The sequence below is a fragment of the Camelus bactrianus genome, chromosome 8 (assembly GCF_048773025.1).
Source record: "Camelus bactrianus isolate YW-2024 breed Bactrian camel chromosome 8, ASM4877302v1, whole genome shotgun sequence".
In the NCBI taxonomy this organism is placed as follows: domain Eukaryota; kingdom Metazoa; phylum Chordata; class Mammalia; order Artiodactyla; family Camelidae; genus Camelus; species Camelus bactrianus.
Genome location: NC_133546.1, coordinates 64,540,640 through 64,560,291, shown reverse-complemented (window position 1 = coordinate 64,560,291; position 19,652 = coordinate 64,540,640). Strand labels below are relative to the sequence as shown.

Sequence of the window (19,652 nt, the reverse complement as noted above, 5' to 3'; positions counted from 1 at the left end):
AATCAACCAACCCTCAGCCAATCTGCAGATTCACAAGCTATACTTATAAATAATTGTTATTTTAAACCACTGAGTTCTGAGGTGGTTTATTGCACAGCAACAGATAGCTAATACCCTGTCCAGTGGATAACACCTACCCATGAAGAGTTCTTCATTATACTAATAATGAATAATCTGAGTCTCATAGTTTAGTTAAACATGGTGCAGAACAATGTGAAGTGTTCAATTCCTTGTGAAAAGAATTTGCATAGATGTACAGAGGATCTAACTGGAAGGATACACACAAAAACCTGATAAAAGTCGGCTGCCTACGGAGAGGTGAACTGGACAGCTAAGGGACAGAAGTGGACGATTTTCACTTGTACACCTTTCTGCCACTTTTGAATTTTCAACTGTATAAAAGCATTATATCTTTTAAAAATAAACTAAATTATTTCTTAAAACTCAGGCTATTCATAGAGCTCCAAATCCTTCTAGCATCTAATAGAGCAGAAAAAATTTCTGAAATCATTTTAATTTTTCTTCCCTCACAAGTGCCAATTTAGCTTTAGTAATTGTAGGATTCTTTACTATCTCTTTAAATCTAGAGCTTCAACAATATTTGTCTAGCTTAGAACTCAAATTTATTATTATTTCTTTGTTGCTAGAATATATATTTAATGAACTTCTAAAACTCAATTGTAAGAAAACAAATGGCTCAATTAAATAAATGGATGCATGAATTTATCAGACACCTCATGAAAGAAGATACACAGGTAGCAGAGAAGCCCATTAAAAGGTGCTCAACATCATTGATCAATTAAAAGCAAAATGAGATACCATTACATACCTCTCAGAATACCTAAAATTTAAAAATCCAATCATATCAAGTGTTGGAGCAATTGGAACTCTTCTTCACAGCTGAGGGTAATGTAAAATGGTATGATCACTTTGGAAATTGGTTTGGCAATTCCTAAAAATGTTAAAAATGAATCTATCATATGACCAAACCATTCCACCTCTTGGGATTTGCCCAAGAGAAATAAAAGCATATGCCCAAAGACTTGAATGCGAATGTTTATTGCAAAACTTTTTATGAGATAGCCCCAAACTGGAAAAAGTCCAAATGTCCATCATCAGGTAAAAGAATAAACAAATTGTCCTATATCCATGCCATAGAATACTACTCAGCAAAGAAATGGAAGTGAATTATTGATGCTCTTAACAACATGGATAAATCTCAAATTAATTATGCTGAGTAAAAAGAAGCCAGATAAAAAAGAGCACATACTGTATAATTCCATTTATACAAAATTCTAGAAAATCCAAACTAATCTATAGTGACAGAAATCAAATTAATGGTTGTCTAGACATGGGTTTGGATTGGGGGTGACCTGTGGATGAAGAGATTACAACAGGTCGTGAGGAAATTTTGAGGCTGATGAATATGTTCATTTTCTTGAATGATGGTTTCAAGACTATATACATATGTCAAAACTTACTAGTTTGTTCACTTTAATTACATACAAAAGAAAATAGAAAAAGAAATCAAACGTTAGCATTTGTAAAGCTGAAGAGTAGGTACACAGCTTTTCTCAATCCTTTGTTTTTATGAGATTCTATATTTAATAACAAAAATTTTAATTCCACCAAAAAAGAAAACTAAATTTCCCATACTTGAGTTAATTGATTTAATAAACTGGCGGAAACAATAAGTTTCTATGAAAACAGGGCTTTTGTCTGTTTAATTCACCATTGCATCCTCAGTTGTCAGTACAATGCCTAGAAGAACTTACACACTTCAAAGTTATTTATCTAACAAATAATGAATAAACTCAATTTTTAATGACTGGTTATTTTCTTATTTTAAAGATTTCTAATTCCTTATGGTAAAGCTTGGAAGTTATGGAACAATTTTAGAATGATTGCCCAGACCGTGGAAGGCGGTTACCAAAAGAATCAGAAACCTTTATTATATGTATGGATTATATACACATATTTGTATACATTTTTTTTGCTTGAATTCTGGTAGCTTGCACCAACAAAGCCCTATTGGTTGTTTACAGGGGCACCCCATTTGATTGTTAAACACTTACTGGTCCATGTCTTCACCATACTAATTGTGAACTATGTTGAATACCACCCCTTTGCAAACATCATCACATCAATATTTCTTGGGTTCAAGTACCTCCTGATGTCACGCATTCTTCCAGCAGACTTTTGCTCAAGTTCAGTATAATTATCCTTTGGCATGCACTTTGCACCTACCTCCTTTATTCTATTATTTTAATTGCATTAAAATATTCTGTTCTTAAAAATACAAAACACATACTCAACACCCACTCACTGTTCAGGCCATATGATTTGATGCGGACTTGATTTTGTCTCTCTAGTTAAGCTCTTTAGCTTCATTTTTTTCACTAGCAAGGTAATGTGATAAATTTCTATTCCAAAATACATAATATTTTCAGTCTTCTCTTCTTGGACTTTTATGTGACAATGTAAACCAAATCTGATAAATACTCACTTACTGGCCTTGAATATTTCAAATGGTGCTAGAAGGCAACTTATTGACCAGTGTGCTTCAGCTCACTGGGAAAGACTTGTAAAATAGATTAGAGATGCCTGGGTCATGTATATAAGCTTTGGCTCAAGTCTATCTGCTGAATTTCTGCCATGGACATGCAATAGATTGCCTGTCAGTGTGCCAGGATCAGAAACATTTTTAAGGAAAATTCCTGCCTTTGGAAGTGGCTCTGTTTGGAAGCTAAAGTGAATACCACACAAAAGAGACACATTAATAAACATTTATTGAACTGTATTAAATTTAATTGAAATTAATTGAATTTGGACAGTAGCTACAATTGCAACTTCTCCCATTGCTTGGCTGACTTCCAGGTTTGGTTTAGAACCCAGGTTGGGCAAGGACTAGAAAACTGGAAAATCCTCAATGTCAGTTTCAAAGTTGAATTAATTTACAGTAGAGAAAAAGTATTAGGTAATATTGCTGATTTAAATATCGCAATATTTTTGAAAAGACAATAATTTCAACTAAATAAGCCAGGCTCTTCTTCAAGTGAATAAGCTCACTGTTCTACCCTTTACTCTGGGTATTTTTCAGCTTCCTTACAGTCGAACTGACTCTTCAATCTAGAACTATTAGGATTTCTCTTGGATGTCATTTAAAATACAGAAGTTATCTACTATGTCACACTTTTTAGTATTATAAGTGCCTGTATTCTCACCTCCATACTGAATAAATCACCAAGAATTATAGATTCTACCTCTTATATCTGTATGGGTTATTTTCAACCTTTGTAGAACCAATGTTTCCTTTTTAAAACAAGTATTTTATAAAGCCTCCTCTTTATATAAAGCACACCTTCATAGACACTTAAAAATATGTACTATATTTGTCCTAAGTACTTTGACAGGGGTTGCATTGGATCTGTAGATTGTTTTCAGCAGTGTGGCCATTTTGATAATGTTGATTCTTCCAATCCAAGAGCACAAGATATCTTTCCATTTCTTTGTATCATATTCAATTTCCTTCATCAATGTTTTACAGTTTTCAGAGTATAGATATTCTCCTTGGTTAAGTTTATTTCTAGGTATTTTGTTGTTTTTCATGCAATGGAAATGTTTATGCCAGTTATAAAATTCTGGTTTTTGAAGGAAAAAAAAGTGAATGAAGGGCTGCAAGTGGCAAAATACCCTTCTTTCTTATGGGTGAGTTGTATTCCATTACACACATATGCTGCATCTTCTTTATCCATCCACCTATTGGCATGCACTTAGGATGCCTCCATATCTTGGCAATTAATAAAGAATGTTGCTGTTAATAGTGGTGTGTATTATCTTTTTGGATTAATTATTTTTTTTTTTTGGTTGGCAACATTCCTTTGATAACTATGTAAGTTTAAAAAGCTAAAGCCCTAAACATTCTTAGAAACAATGAACAGTACATATACGTAAATTCAAAAACATGTGCAGTATATTGTGTATATGCATTTACATGCAATATGTTGTATCTGTGCAATCAAATTGTAACAATTCTACCTAATAAAAACTGAAAAGTGAGGGAAAAATATACTATATTAACTAAAATATAAAGGAGAAATAAGAGGAGTATAATTAAATGTTAAATGATATGTAGTATAACATATAAATAACTATATCAGGAGACCTACTGAAGTGGTCATTTACTTCCACCTACTTATAAACAGGGTAGGATTTAAGAGGAGTTAGACTAAGACACAAATGAATAGTGGATATAATTTTTCTTTACATTGGACATTTTGAAATAAGAATCACTGTAAATGCAGTAAGTACAAATGCAAACTGATCCAGTTGGTTTGTATTGGTGATTCAAATAGCATGAGGGGCATAGCTGTCAGAGATACAATTTTGGTAGCATTCCAAACAAAATAATATGTATTTTCTCATTCAATGAACATGGTAGCTGCATTCCTGAAAAATTCAATGTGTATTAAAACCATCCTGTAAGTATTTGCAGTTTAACTGTAAAATGGAGTTGTTTCTAGACTGAGATGACTAATAATCAGGTTTTTCACCTATAAGAATGTTTAGAGGGATACTTAAAAGTCAGGTAGGAAGCAAGATAATTTTTAGTTGTATGAGATTATCCCTCTAACTGCAGGATGTCTAATATCCCTGGCCTCTACACACTAAATGCCAGTAGCTCTCCCCAGTGACTGTGGCAACCTTACTGAAAATGCCTCCACAAATACCCAAAATGCCCACTAGGGGCAGTGTTACCCTGTTGAGTGTTCCTGCCTTGCCAATTTTTAACACTGCTTTAGTTTAGTTCTTCAACATCTATCACTCAGAAACTCCCAATTTCTCCCCTTGTCCTCAGTCTCTCTGTCTGTAATTTACCCTTCAAACAGATTGCAAAGTTGATCTTTCTAAAACGCACATCAGATCATGTCATTCCATTTTCAGAGCCTCCCCAGCCCTATAGGATGAAATCAGACTTTTAAAAATAGAGGGCAGTAATCTGATCTCAACGTATTTCAAATCTGACCTTGTCCCACTCTCTCCAATGTGTGCCGTGTTCTTCCCCGTGTAGTTTCTAGAACTGAACAAGTTCTCTGAGTCTCTTCACCAACTTGCTGATCTGTTGTTTGGCAAGTTCTTACTAGTAATTCAAAGTGCAACTCAGGTATCACTTCCCCAATGAAACCTTCTCCCATCTCCCCATTCCACCCCTGACTCTTGTACTTACCATATGTTAATTTACCATATGTAATTTAACTGTTACATAGTTCGACTTCACCGCTAGACTGTGAGTAATCTGAAGGCAGGGTATTTTATCTTATCTACCTTTGTAGCCCAAGAACTTCATATAGACGGAGGGCATACAGCAGTCTTAAAAAGTTACACACTTTAAAAAGTTGAATAATCCTGTAATGCTAGCTATCTGGAAAATTCTGCAGGTGACTGTCTGAATGTTTTTATTTACCTTTCAAAATTTTCTCATCCTTGATGAATCACATATTTCCATCCAGTTTAAGCTTTCCAATTTTACAGACTTTTAACTTGTTCTTTCTTTAGTATTTATTTAATCTCCAATAAATTCTGAAATGTCTTTGCTATATGTTTCTTTAACTAGTTCCAAACTCTATTGTACTGACTCATGCAATATGTCCTTTTCAACCCACTGCCTAGTTAATACTTTATTTAGTTTATACCTTTTAGACAAGAAGCTGACTTCTTTCTCAAATGATATGAAATCAGCTCATGAAAAGTTTTCTTTTTAATCATTAACAATTAAAAATTGTTTTTCCATGGCTGTATAATGTTTTTTCCCGAAATTGACCATCAAGTTGATTGTTCTGGTTTTAAGTGTTTTAGATATTTTTCAGATTTGAGAGTGTTTGCCTTTATCAATTCTTTGCTAATTTAATGCAGAGACCGAAATTAGCGTCTTAAATAATCTTGATGTTTGCTCATGCTGGACCACATGGTTTCTACCTTGTGCTTACCATGATGGTGGCCATAATCACTCATCATTTTTTTTTAATACTACATTATTCCTTGCCCTTCAAGGATTCAGCAGCAATATTTTAATAATTTACTAATGACTTCCCTTTGGGTCACTAAAAGAGAAATTGTTCCTGCAGAAACACTGTGTGAAATAAATGACAGTGTAAAGACATTTTCCTGGAGGCTATAAAGTGACCTATTGAAATACACTAAATTGGTTCTTCTCCATTAGGACATTCAGAGCCTTCTTTTATTTTATTTTGGAAGAGAAGAATAAATGGGGGGGGGTGCTCTGAAATCCTCCATCCTGCTTTAGAGCATGTAAATAGCACCATGCACAAAACATTGTCAAGCTGTCAGGAGTTAGGCAAGTATGATAATTTAGGATAATTAAATGCTTAAGACAATCAAAATAGAACTGATCCTAGTAAGCTTTTCTTACTTGAAGAAAACTTCTTTAAAAAGTAGTTACTGATCTAAATGTCTTTCAACAGGGCAGTTAAAAAAATGTGGTAACACAATCCACAGTATAGAATATTTTGCAGTCTTTAAGAAAGAAGAAAGCATACCTATACCTATGGGCACAGAATGATATATGGTAATTTTAAAACCAAAAAAAAAAAAATAATACATATACCATGGTCCCATTCATACTAAAAAATAAACAGCAGAAACAGAAATAAAATATACACAAAGAAAGAGGAGATTGGTAAGATAAATGCACAAAGCTGTGTTCAATGTTGTGCATTGAGAGCTTTTGTTACTGTGTATGTTTCTTCCACCAGGTTATGAGCTCCTTTGTTGCCAGATCAAATACAGGAAGCCTAGTTAAATTAGAATTCCAGGTAAAGAATGAGTGTTTTTTAGTGTAAGTATGTACCAAATTTTGCAGGGACATACATAAACTAAAAAGAATTATTGTTTATCTGAAATTCATATTAACTGAGTGTCCTGTATTATTTGCTAAGTCTGACAACCCTACTTGAAGGAGACATTAAACTGTTCATCTGTATACTCCTACCACTCACATAGTTACAGAGATGGGTTGGGTGCACAGGAAATGGCGAGAGGGAGAGTAATTACGGAGAGCACTATAATAACATGCAATTTTGGTAAGGGTGTTATATGTGTTATCTCAATTCTGATGAAAATGCCTTAACGTCTTATTAGTGGTCCCATTTTACAGATTAAGAAACAGGTATACAGAAGCCACAAAGTAAGTGGGGAAACTAAAGATGACCCCAAATTTCTGAGTCCTGATTAAGCAGCCATAACCAACTGCCAGTTGCAGGCAGGTAGAGGGAAATAAGAAAAAAGAGAATCAGGGGTGAGGTTCTGCCTAAGTAGAACTTAGGAAGCAGAGTAGAAATTCACACAAACTCCTCAATCTTGCCTCAAGGCAAAATGTGAGATGGATACCAGAAGCAGACAAATCTGGGCTTGGTCCCCGCCTCCACCCACACATTCGAAAAAGTTATGTAACTTAACTTTTGCCTCAATTTCCTCCTCTGTAAAACTGGAGTGAGAGGACCTACCCGAGTTTTGATGTGAAGAGTAACTGAGATAATTCCTAAAAGCGATCAGCCCAGGGCTTGGCAAACTCAAGACTCTGTCAATGCTAGTTATCCTTAGCTCAGAGCCCCAGGTTTTTCCGTTGTACAACAGATTAACACTACCACCAATAACAAGACGATAATCTAATGCTATCTATATTGCTGAGTTGATGGGAGGATCAAATGAGAATACAGCTTTCTAAATTCGAAAGTGCTTCTCACTCTCCTTAAAAGAGCAGAACCAGAATTAATATCATGCTTGAGCATTTCTACATTTTCCCATGAGTACTTAATTTTGGTGTTTTTTTTTTTTTTTGAGTACTCAATTTTGGGGTTTTTTTCAGTACTTAATTTTGTTGTAAAAATTATCATACTGTAAAATTGACTCTTTTTGGTGTACAGGGTTCTATGAATTTTAACACATGGACAGATTTATGTAACCACCACCACCACCACCACCACAGTCGGGATACAGAACATTACTACAGCTTTTGAGGTTCTTTTTTCAAAGTGCTTCACATTCATGTTACAAAACACTTTTAAAAATAAGAAAAAGTGATTTAGATAAGCGTGCCGAAAATGCAAATGAACAAAACTGGCTTTTTGCACCAATCTTTGCCGTCACCAGCCCCTCTAGGTCTTGTGGGGGCCATTTTTGCTATTGGCTCTGCAGACTATCTCTTCCCACAACAGTAAAATCAGGAATCCACTGGGAGTGGGCCCTTTCTTCACACTAAAGGTACACGTCACAGACACAAACTTAGGCAATCCTTATTCGACTTCTTTTATATTACCAGATCTTAATATTCCTAACTGCTTTCTTTAATTGCCTGTTTTCTCTCCAAAATGAAGAAGCCTTGAATAACCAGCACCTTCTCACCCTTTAAGGGGAATTACTTGATTAGGACAAAGGAGATACAGAGTCATCGAGCGAGCAACGATAGACTTTTCAGGACCCCAAACCTCTCCGCTGTAACAAATCCTCCCCATATGCAATCATTCAACGTCTCATTCCCCTACTCCAGTCTCTTCACGCGCCCTGCCAACCGGTGCCTCCTGGAACGTCAGACTTTAGTACCAAACTTCTGTTCTCCCCAGGCAGCCTCCCTCCCACCTCCACCCCATGAACTCTCCCAGCTTCAGTAACTTGCACTGACACACCACAGCCGCATCTGGTGAAGGGGGCGGGTCCGCTTTCCGGGTGACTCACGTCCTCGCTATTTGCTTTTTGTTTCTAGCACGCTTTGGCTGCCGTTTTCTTCCCTCTGCTTTTAATTTGGGGAGGAGAAAAGCTAATGAATCTGGAGTGAATCTCCTCTCCACCAATCTTTTTCCCCCTTCTTCAAGTTGGCTTTCTCGCTTTCCAAGTTCCGTAACTATCCAAGAAGGGCGGGGGCCGGACAGGTGGGGACGCATTAATTGCACCTAAATCTGAAGTTGTCAGTCTAAGGTATCACTTTGGTGGGAAGACTTTATGAAACTCCCTTGCAGGCTGCGGGGCATTTTGCTGCTGCCACTGTGCTTTTTCATTATTTCTTTATGCTGCTGCTTCGCGCTGCTCTGTCACGTCTAAACCTATCTAGTTATTGCCATAAGTGCCCAAATCAGGGTGAATCCCACGAGATTCACCGGGCGGTTTTGTTCCTGTCCAAGGTAAATACAGTATGCAAAATGAGGAACCACCAAAGGATGCCAGGGAAGGGGGAGAAAAAGGGATTCCCTCACCTTTTCCTGCACCTTCCTCGTCAATTTCCACCAGGAGGAGGCGCGCAGCCCAGATCCCCACCTAGTCTCCTTTCTTAAATACCCCTACTAAGGGCTGCCGAGGCTGACCACGCGGCTGGAGCATCTCCACTGGCAGGCCTAACCCTCCCCCTCCCTCCGGGTTGGTTTTTCCCAGCTGCGGAGGTTGGGCCTGGTGCTGGGGTGCGAGGAGAATCGGCGCCTGCAGCGCGGAGCCGAGACGACTCTGGTGGGACTCGGAGTTGTCTCCGGAGGTGGCGGCGCGGAGGTGAGCGATGGAGAGTAGGCAGAGAAGGCGAGAACGGGGGGGCGGCTCCGGGCCTCCTTCCCATTCTCAGGCAGGAGAGTAGCGCAGGTCCGGGGTCCCACCGCCGCTTTGTTCACGGCCTCTCCGCTTGCCTTTGGAGCGGACTTGAACCCCCTCGGATCCGAGGGCCTGGCAAGGGAGCGGGCTGGGGGGCAACTGCCGCACCGTCCTCCACTTCTTAATCCGAGAAGGTACTAAAAGAGATCAAAGGACTCCTGTAACCTGAAACTTCACTCTCATCTTAACCTGGACTCCGGCGGGGGTGGAGACCCCGGAAGGCAGGTCGTCTGCGGAGGCGGTGGGGGAAGAAGTTTGGTCGGGAGGCGCTGGGGATTAAGGGAGAAGTTAGACGCGGGGGACGAGACTGATCGGGAGAGGAGGAGGGCGGGAGCTGGAAGGGTATATATTGTTGGGGCCCGGGGAAAGAAGACTTGGCGCTTGGTGTCTTGGGTTGCGCGCCCCTCCCGGGTAAGGTGAGGGCGAGACTTGGACGGGCTTTCGGAGGGAGGTCTTGGGTACAGAGCGGGGACAACTCTGCTTGGAGAGGCCGGTTCCTGCACTCAAGGAGCTGCAGCCGCCGCGCTCCTCACGCTTCTCTCCCGCTTGTCCCAGGTCGCGCAACGGATCCAGCGTGAGGCGCCAACAAAAGAGACGAGGAGGTGCCACCCGGGGGCGGCGGCAGGAAGAGGAGCGGGAGGAGGAGCGCGGAGCCGAGCGTCCTGACCCGCCGTGCGTACTTTCTGGAGGGAAAGGGCGGGGGACTCGGCCCCGGGAGTGGGACCGCCCGGTGGCCTGGGGGTTAGCCAAGTTCCAGCGGCAGCATCCCTCCAACGCTCCCACGAGAGGAAAGTTTGCTCCGGACGCTTCCGGCCCGCCCGCGCCCTCCGGGCCCAGCTTCCTGAGCCTTCGGAGCGGGCGCCGTCCCAGCCCAGCTCCGGGGAGACCCGAGCCGCGATGCCGGGGGGGTGCTCCTGGGGTCCCGCCGCCGGGGACGGGCGGCTGCGGCTGGCGCGGCTGGCGCTGGTCCTCCTGGGCTGGGTCTCCTCGTCCTCCCTCCCCTCCTCGGCGTCCTCGTCCACCTCCTCCGCGTCATTCCCGGCCTCCGCGGCGTCCGCCCAGCCTCCGCTGCCGGGCGGATGCCCCCAGCCTTGCGAGTGCTCCGAGGCGGCGCGCACCGTCAAGTGCGTGAACCGCAACCTCACCGAGGTGCCTGCGGACCTGCCCCACTACGTGCGCAACCTCTTCCTCACCGGCAATCAGCTGGCTGTGCTCCCCGCCGGCGCCTTTGCCCGCCGGCCGCCGCTGGCCGAGCTGGCCGCGCTCAACCTCAGCGGCAGCCGCCTGGAGGAGGTGCGCGCCGGCGCCTTCGAGCATCTGCCAGGCTTGCGCCAGCTCGACCTCAGCCACAACCCGCTGGCCGAGCTCAGCCCCTTTGCTTTCTCCGGCGGCAACGCCAGCGTCGCGGCCCCCAGCCCCTTGGTGGAACTGATCCTGAACCACATCGTGCCCCCTGCGGACCCGGCCGAGTGGCAGAACCGGAGCTTTGAGGGTATGGTGGCGGCGGCTCTGCGAGCGGGCCAGGCGCTCCGCGGGCTCCGCCGCCTGGAGCTGGCCAGCAACCACCTCCTCTACCTGCCCCGGGACCTTCTGGCCCAACTGCCCGGCCTCAGGCACCTGGACCTGCGCAACAACTCCCTAGTCAGCCTGACCTACATGTCCTTCCTCAACCTGACACACCTCGAAAGCCTCCACCTGGAGGACAACGCCCTCAAGGTCCTGCACAACGGCACCCTGGCTGAGTTGCAAAGCCTGCCCCACGTCAGGGTCTTCCTGGACAACAATCCCTGGGTCTGTGACTGTCACATGGCAGACATGGTGACCTGGCTCAAGGAGACAGAGGTAGTGCAGGGCAAAGCCAGGCTCACCTGCGCATTTCCGGAAAAAATGAGGAGTCGGGTTCTCTTGGAACTCCACAGCTCTGACCTGGACTGTGACCCTCTCCTCCCTCCATCCCTGCAGACTTCTTACGTCTTCCTAGGTATTGTTTTAGCCCTGATAGGCGCCATTTTCCTACTAGTTTTGTATTTGAACCGCAAGGGGATAAAAAAGTGGATGCATAACATCAGAGATGCCTGCAGGGATCACATGGAAGGGTATCATTATAGATACGAAATCAATGCGGACCCCAGGTTAACAAACCTCAGTTCTAATTCGGATGTCTGAGAACCAGGCGAGGACAGAATAAGGACAACTATGCATGAGTGTAGACTTAAGCTTTATCCTGTCCCAGGCTTGCTCCACCTCCACCCTCCACTGTAGACACTGACGTTGACTGAAAGCAGTGAAGAGAATTTGCTCCCTTCTTACGTAAAGTTTCTTGGCGTGTTCTGCTACTATAAGATGATGGACAACTGTGCATAGTGTTTTCCCCTTTTCCTTTTCCTGGAACTCAACACGTGTGGAGGGATGCTGTCACGTTTCAGCATGTACATGGACTCCTGGCTGTCTTCCTCTTAGAACAGTTCAAGGCGTAGCAAGTGTACCCACACAGATAGCATTCAACAAAAGCTGCCTCAACTTTTTTGAGAAAAAAAAATTCGTAAATATCAGTTTGATTTCTCATGTACCTAAATCGTGGAGAAAATGATTGCATTCCATAAACTGCCTGCAGACCTTAGCAAGCTCTTCAAAGTAACTCCGTAGTACACGGAAGCACCTGCATCCGAGAGCATGCTTATCATTTACTGTTCTGCATATTACAGAAAATAACTTGCAACCTCAGATAACTTCTTTGATCAAGTAAATTACTTTTTTTGATTGCAGTTTATATGAAACTACGCTGAAGTTTTTTTATAAACTGCATTGAGATCCAAATGACTAAATTGTTAAAAAAAAATCAATAAAGATTCTTAAAAGAATTACAATTGTGTTTAAGTTTGCTATTTGAAAAGAAAGATTGGGGCAATGATACTGAATGGTCCTGGTTCGGATGTTAATTAAGGTATTAGTTATAGCTGAGAATGAAAGAGAAGCAATGTCTTACAAAGACAAACTTTAGAGATGGTTTTGAGATGGTGGATCTTTTCAGGATTTAAATAGAGAATTTGAATATTCATCTAACTAGACGTCTCATAGTCCCAAAGTGAATGCTATTCATTAAACACTTTTGTAAAAGCATTATAAAGTTGGTAAGGGGGAAGAGTTTTGTATAATAAACAGTTCATGGTTTGGGGCTTTTTCTAGACTAATTAAGTTGTTAGGACAGAACAAAATTATTTACATAATAAAACTTTCCATATGAAATTGTGCTGTGGATTTTTAGAGCAGAGTATGAAATAAATACAGTGCAAATAAATGTATGGAGATGAAGTGTCTTGAAGACACAGAATATTCTAAAATAAGAGATTTTAAAATGGAAATTTAAATTTTTTTTCTAAGATTATAATGTATATTGAAACTTAGATTCTCGTGAGAATGTTTTTAAAAACACTTAAAATGGAACATGTATGGTTGATAGTTTATTAGGGCCCCTGCTAATAACATGTTTAAAAAATTGTCATGGTAGGATGAGAATTTGGGGAGATAATCAGAGAGAACTATTTCTGAAAGCAAATGTCTTCACCAATCATAGGTTCTTACGTTTAGTTCAGTATTTAAGAAATTGGGAATATTTTGATTCTAGCTAAACACTGATAGTATATATACCTTTGTGAAGAGTAAGTCACATTAAGGTGTAAGTAAAACAAATTAGTCAATTGACATTGTCTATCAATGAAAGACAAGATTTCCTTTGTTTTTTTTCAGTTTGTTATTTGCCAATTAAGCTTAAAAGTAAGTTCCATTAATCTCTAAGCTCTTATACAAAGTGACTTAAATTTAATTTAGCCATTATTGCATAATTTAAAGTATAGGTAAACTTGTATCAGTAAGTCTGAGGGCCCTTCTTTCTCTTTAAATTGGTTATGTTTCTGGAGTGTTTTATATTTGAAATAAAATTTAGGTTTCCAAAATTTTATAAATGAAATAGGATTAGATAATACTGTGTTCTAGAAATCTGCTTTCGAATAGACTAGAAGAATAGAAACCTATTCCCGCCTTGACTTAAATTCAGAAGTTTTCAAAATAGAGCTAAAAATAACTGAATCTGTTCCTTGTTTAGATTAGATCAAATAGTCAGAATATGATGTTTTAACTTTAACTATATTAAATTTCCTAAGACTCACTTCATGAAATAGTACTCATTATTTCTGGGTTATACTTCAGATCCTACAATTACCTAAGAAAAGGTTAAATATATGGTGCTTAATATTCCATTAAACATTTTAAGTGTTCACCAGGAATTCATAAACTGGCTGGCTGCCATTAGTTCCTAAGAATGATGAAGATATTAGCCTGCCAAAAATAGTGAAAACATCTAATAAATAAAAGCACACCATCTTAGGAATAAACTGCTGATGGACTTTCTATTGGTAAATCTGCTGATACTGTAGAAAAGAACAAATTGTAATAGTCATAGTCTCTGTTCAGAATGATTTCTCCTTCATCATGTGATAATCTAACGGTTAAACCCTGAGCTTTACCTAACATCCAGTAAAGCAGTAGACTCATTAGTCTAGCTTTTCTCATCATCAGCTTGCTAAAAAGTGGAATCTGTGATACAGTGAAGCTGAGTTTTTGCCCTTTAGGTGATGGCTTTTCGGAACTTCTGATTTCTTGCTTCTTTTTTATTCCCTTGCTTCTTCCTTGGTGTGAACTTCCCAGTTTACCACTGCTCTCTTTAGCAGCACATCCCTCAATGCTGTTCTCCAATACAAGGCAATAGACATTCTCAGTAATTTCAAAAATACTACTGTTTGAAAAACAATTGCTATTGTGCAGTTACAATACTCTATAAGCTTATAAGGCATTCTTGGGAGATAGGTGTTATATAAATCCAGTAAGAATACAGGAAAAATGAAAATGAAAGTATCATCACTTTAAGTGCACTTGTTTCAAACACTGTTCCTTAGTACCATGAGGCATTATTGATCCTAGAAACCAACAAGTAATCCACTTCTTAATATTTCTTTTGGTTGGGGATACCTTTTATTACTCAGCCTAGCCTTCATTTATCCTTAACAAGTTTCATTTGAAGAAAGTTAGAAAGATACTTAAAAATTTAAGCACTTGATGAATCCCTCAATTCAAAAAGCTATTAAAATGTCCAATACATTTCTATTTAAAGCAGAAAGACTTTAGGGTAATACAGCTATTTGACCCTAAACTGTAATCCCCCTTTCAATGTAACAGTTTAGTTTGCAGCATTAATATATATATGTCATCAGTTTTGCTGCCCTGTGTGATTCAGTGGTGACCTAAGAGGCACATTTGTACCTTATAGCTGATAGATTTTTCTTACAAAATAAGGAGACTTTGAAGCACATTTGAAAAAAAAAATTAAAGAAAAAGGAGCTATGTAAATTGATGCTAACCATAATAGACAAGATTGCTTTTTTCTTCCCCCCAGAGGTGGGGAAAGGCTTGGTGGAAATAAATGGTAAATCCTTTTAAAATATCTTGATTGACAACAAATGTGGATTATGCACAACCTCAATATTTAATCAGCAATAAGTTACATCTTTGTTTTCTGGGTTTTTTTTTAAGTGGATGGAAAAAAAAAGAAGGTCTAAGCGAACCGTGGTTGTTTCCTGAGAGATCCTGTTGACTCTGTCCTCTTGGCCTAACGTTCCAAATACGGGGCTTACCTTCTTGAGGACTTTAGAGGTTTGCTGTGCTGGTTTGGGCATCTTTCATATCATTTCTGCTTTTCGTTTACATTTTTCTCCAAAGACTACACTCAGAGACCACATGAGGATTTGCAGGTTAAAACCCATTTGGCCCATGCTTTCGTCCTACTTCAAAATCCATTCAGTCATACCGCCCTCAGAGAGTGGCCCCAGAAAGTGAAGATACATTTTTCAGGTGCAATTCAGGTTTCACTTTTACACCTGTGCAAGAATTTTTCAGTGAAGGAGAGGGAAGGAAGAAATTTATATTTCTAGATCATAGATGAAAAATACCTTGACAGTGTCTCTTTAAAATCTTTTAAAAATACTGCAGCACTGCACTAGAAATAATTTGTTTAAGATAATATACTCTACATTGTCCAGGTGATCCTGTCTTCTTTTAGAAGGAGAAAAACAGCTCCTCAAGGATGTTTTATACAGGTATTTTCTCATTCATATCTGCAGAAATGTTTGATTAGAAAATGCAGGCTGGTTTTATTTTGTTTTGCCTTAAAACATTTCAGCAGCCCTAACTTTGCCATGGGTTAAAAAACAAAACTAGATTTAAAAAAAATTTAATATATGATTTATGTAATTTATGATTTATATATTTATATAATTTACATATAATGTATATTATTATATGATTTATACTTTTTGTTAAATTATAATTTATATACATTATATAATTTATCCAAATTACATAATTTATATAATTTTGACAAGAATAAGAATTCTTAGTATTTCAGGGCTTAGATGTGTTTCTTAGATGTGTCAAGCCCAGTTTCCCATTCTACATGTGAAAAACTGATAATTGTGACATATCATTGTTATATAGTGACAACCAGGACTGGATCTCAGGGTTCCAGATTCCCCTTCTAGTCCCTTTTTTTTTTTTTTTGCCATGTGATAGTATTACTGATTACCTAACTTAAGACCTTTGAAATTCTCCTGCCTAATTAAAAAAAAGGGAATTGATGTGAATTTGTTTTGTTTTTGCTCTGCACTCAAATGTTCCCTGTATTTGTTTGCGCAAAATGTCACTTTCAGTGTGTTAAAAAAATTAGTTTCAGACCCCTGAATACACTTCAGTATGTTTGAAGTAATTTTGTCATAAGCAATCTTATTACTGTAAAGCTCCTCTGAATCCACAGTATGATAGGAAATATTTCAGAAGTTTAATGGTGATCTTTCTTTTGAAGAGACAAATGAAACTCTGGAAAGCTGTGCTAGCATGTATAATTCTATCTTAAAAGATGAGTTAGCTCATCTGGTGAGAATACTAAACAAATGAGACCAAGTTCATGGCCATGAAGTCAGTCAGTCACCAGGTGAGACAGTCAGCTTTGCATGGGCTGGTCAGCTGTCCTGGGGGCACCCGCAGCAGGTGCAGGCTGCCACCCGTCCTCTGGGGGACCAACCAGGGAATCTACATCAATGCAAATCCATCATCACCCTGGAAAACCAGTGGACTGATGGACCAAACCCCAGCAGCCCCGTTGCTGATGTGTAAATTCTTTACACACGCAGGTCTTAACATGACAGTCCCTATACCCTCACGCTGTAGTATGCAGGCCACAGATCACAAAAGTTTTCTCATTTATGTGAATTTTGTGAAAAATCTAGAGGTGCCTTTTAATGTATCACATGGGAAATTAATCAGATTTGCCTGGCTATTTAAAATGAAAATGTGGTGTAAGATTCGGGATCATGATTACTATGTCACAAACCTGGATGTAAATGTTTATAAAAATAGAAATGCAGTTTATGTTTAGCTGATATTTTAGGATAATAGGATTTATTTGTGGTTCCCAGTTTAACTTGGTTAATGTAAGAATAAATTTGTTTTTAAGGAAGCAAACACTTAAAATATAACCAACTGTAATACTTTCTGTGAAAAGTAAGCATTTCATATGTTTTAAAGAACCTGAAGATGTCATCAAGATAGGACAAGTTTTTTTAAAGGAGAAGTTCATAGTTTTCCTTCCCCTCTTCCCCGCCAACAGTGCTGTTTGTACAACTTTGTGTTTTCTTCCCCGAAAAAGAACTATGATGTATCACATTTCAGGGTGACGACTCGAGCCAGGAGAGTTGCACTGAGACATCAGGTGGGTCAATTTACAAATATACCTTTCTGTGTATGATGCGGTTTCTCTGAGTTTTACAATACAGCTAGTTAAATAGTTTCAAGGAAGACTTTTCAAGTAGATACATTCTGTGCTTATTCTTATGGATCGTGGCTATTAAACATTTAAAGGACATATTTTAAAATTAACCCATGTTTATTGTAGATGATTTAAAAATATGGGGTGGGGAGAAACACCATGAATAATCCTATCACTGAGGAAAAGGTGCCTTAATGTTGAGATAACTTGCCTTCTGTACCTGGCCTTTTCACTTACAGTGTTGTGTTCATTCCCTGCTCTCATTAAAAAGTATTTTATTATCTGATTTTAAAGTATTTCAGACAATCACATATTTTACACATATAGGATGTTTCTAGCAATTTTAGCTAGTGTTCTAATGAGCATTGTTGTAGCTGTGTTTCTGCATCTCCTACTTTCCCCTTAAAGTAGATCCTTGAAAGAGAATTATTGTATCAGAGTATCATTTCTTTTTTTTTAAGCTTTAAAAATATTTTGATGCCTATTTAAAGCAGGAATATGAAACGTAGACCAGCATAGTTCACTGTATGTTTTAAGAGTCTCACATCATACTTTGTACAGAGTACTGAATGGTCTGTGGTCAGGGGTTTGAACAGAAATTTTGATTAAGTTGCTGTTCTTAACTTGTCACTGTTGTTAATCCACAAATATCTATTCTTTGTTAAAATACCAAAATTAGAGGATAATAGTCCATAACCCAGTTATAAGCACGCGCGCGCGCGCGTGTGTGTGTGTGTGTCACAGAGTCGAGAGAGGTGGTATGGGGTGTGGAGAACACCTGGGAAACTAATTTAACTAGTTGTGAGTTAGCAAGCAATTCTGAAGACAAATCTACATCTTTCTTGAATTGTACTCATTTTTTTTTAATTGTACTCTTTTTAGATGGTTTCTGGGTGTATACTTAGAATTAATTTAGATTCCATGCTGCAATTTGTGCGAATCTTACTGTTAATTTGCTTTAAAATTTCAATGAAGTTCTGTGAATCATATATTCAGTTCATTCAGTAGATATTTATGAAATGCTTTCCATATACTAGACACTGTTGTTGCTTTGGATTAAAAAATGAGTCTCTGACATAAAATTGCTTCTGATCCAGCAGAAAGGATAAATAATGCTAATAGCCAACATTTTATTGAGTGCTTAACAGGCAAAAGCTTTCACACGTCAGATCTTATTCTCTCATTTGAAGAGGAAATTGAGGCTTAGAGAGGATAGGTGACTTGCTCAAGGACAACTAGGTAGCAAGTATCCGATGTGGGATTTTTTTTTTTTTTTTTTTTTTTGATCTGTTTCCAGAACCCATGCTCTCAACCTCTGAGCTTTAGGGGCAATAAGATATGAACGACATTGTTAGAGGGTAGAACATGATAAAGCACCACCAGAGATTCAAATTGTGTGATGCAGAGTTCAAAGCAGGGAGAGCGCTTATCTAATTGGGAGATTCAGAAAAGGGTTCATGGAGGAGGTGGCTTTTAAGATGATCTTGAATAAGGGCCAACAGAAACAGTGGGGTAGAAGAGAAAACTTAGGACAGAGGGAAGGGAATAAACAAAGAGAATGGAGGCAATTAAAGGCCAAGTGTGTTCTGGGAACAGTAAAATTTGAAGCATTATGTTTATCAAGGAAAACAGTGGAGAGTGAGACTAGAAAGATAAATCTGTAGTAATGATAAACCGTGTCTACTGAATTCAGTGGACAGCAGGGGAGCTATTGGAGGTCTTTGAGCTGGGGGGTAATTTGCATTGACGTGGTTGTCCCCTACAGGGTGAGAGCATCACCCCCGCCCCAAATAGGTTTGGGTATCAAACCTGATGACACCACACATGCATCGAGAGGGTGTGAAAAGGTTTATTACTCCCATATGGGATTTTCTGGGCGAGCAGGGCTTGGCTGTGCTTTTCATTGTGATTAGGAGGTGGGGCCAGAGCGGGAATTGGGGTTTTCATAGTTTTAACTACCCAGCAGGTGCCAAAGGATGAAGCTCACAGGCCTTCTTATGGGCTTGCCCCAATGTGGAGCAGAAAGTGGAAGTAGGGGGAAGGGCTCGCAAGCTGTCAGGACCCAGACGTGACAAATGGAGTCAGACTTTTTTATAATTCACCACTGATGTTTGATTGATGATGTGCTGTG

General features: G+C 39.5%; 1 protein-coding gene across 1 annotated transcript; it reads left to right on the top strand.

Moving 5' to 3' along the window:
• The first annotated feature begins 10,406 nt into the window (after positions 1 to 10,406).
• On the top strand, positions 10,407 to 12,509 carry TPBG (trophoblast glycoprotein). The gene has a single exon (XM_010972850.3). The coding sequence runs from the start codon at positions 10,546 to 10,548 to the stop codon at positions 11,812 to 11,814; it is 1,269 nt and encodes a 422-aa protein (XP_010971152.3). The 5' UTR covers positions 10,407 to 10,545; the 3' UTR covers positions 11,815 to 12,509.
• The last annotated feature ends 7,143 nt before the right edge of the window (positions 12,510 to 19,652 follow it).

Bases quoted from the DNA above. Each gene is read 5' to 3' on its own strand.
- TPBG (XM_010972850.3), top strand. From the start codon at position 10,546: ATGCCGGGGGGGTGCTCCTGGGGTCCCGCCGCCGGGGACGGGCGGCTG.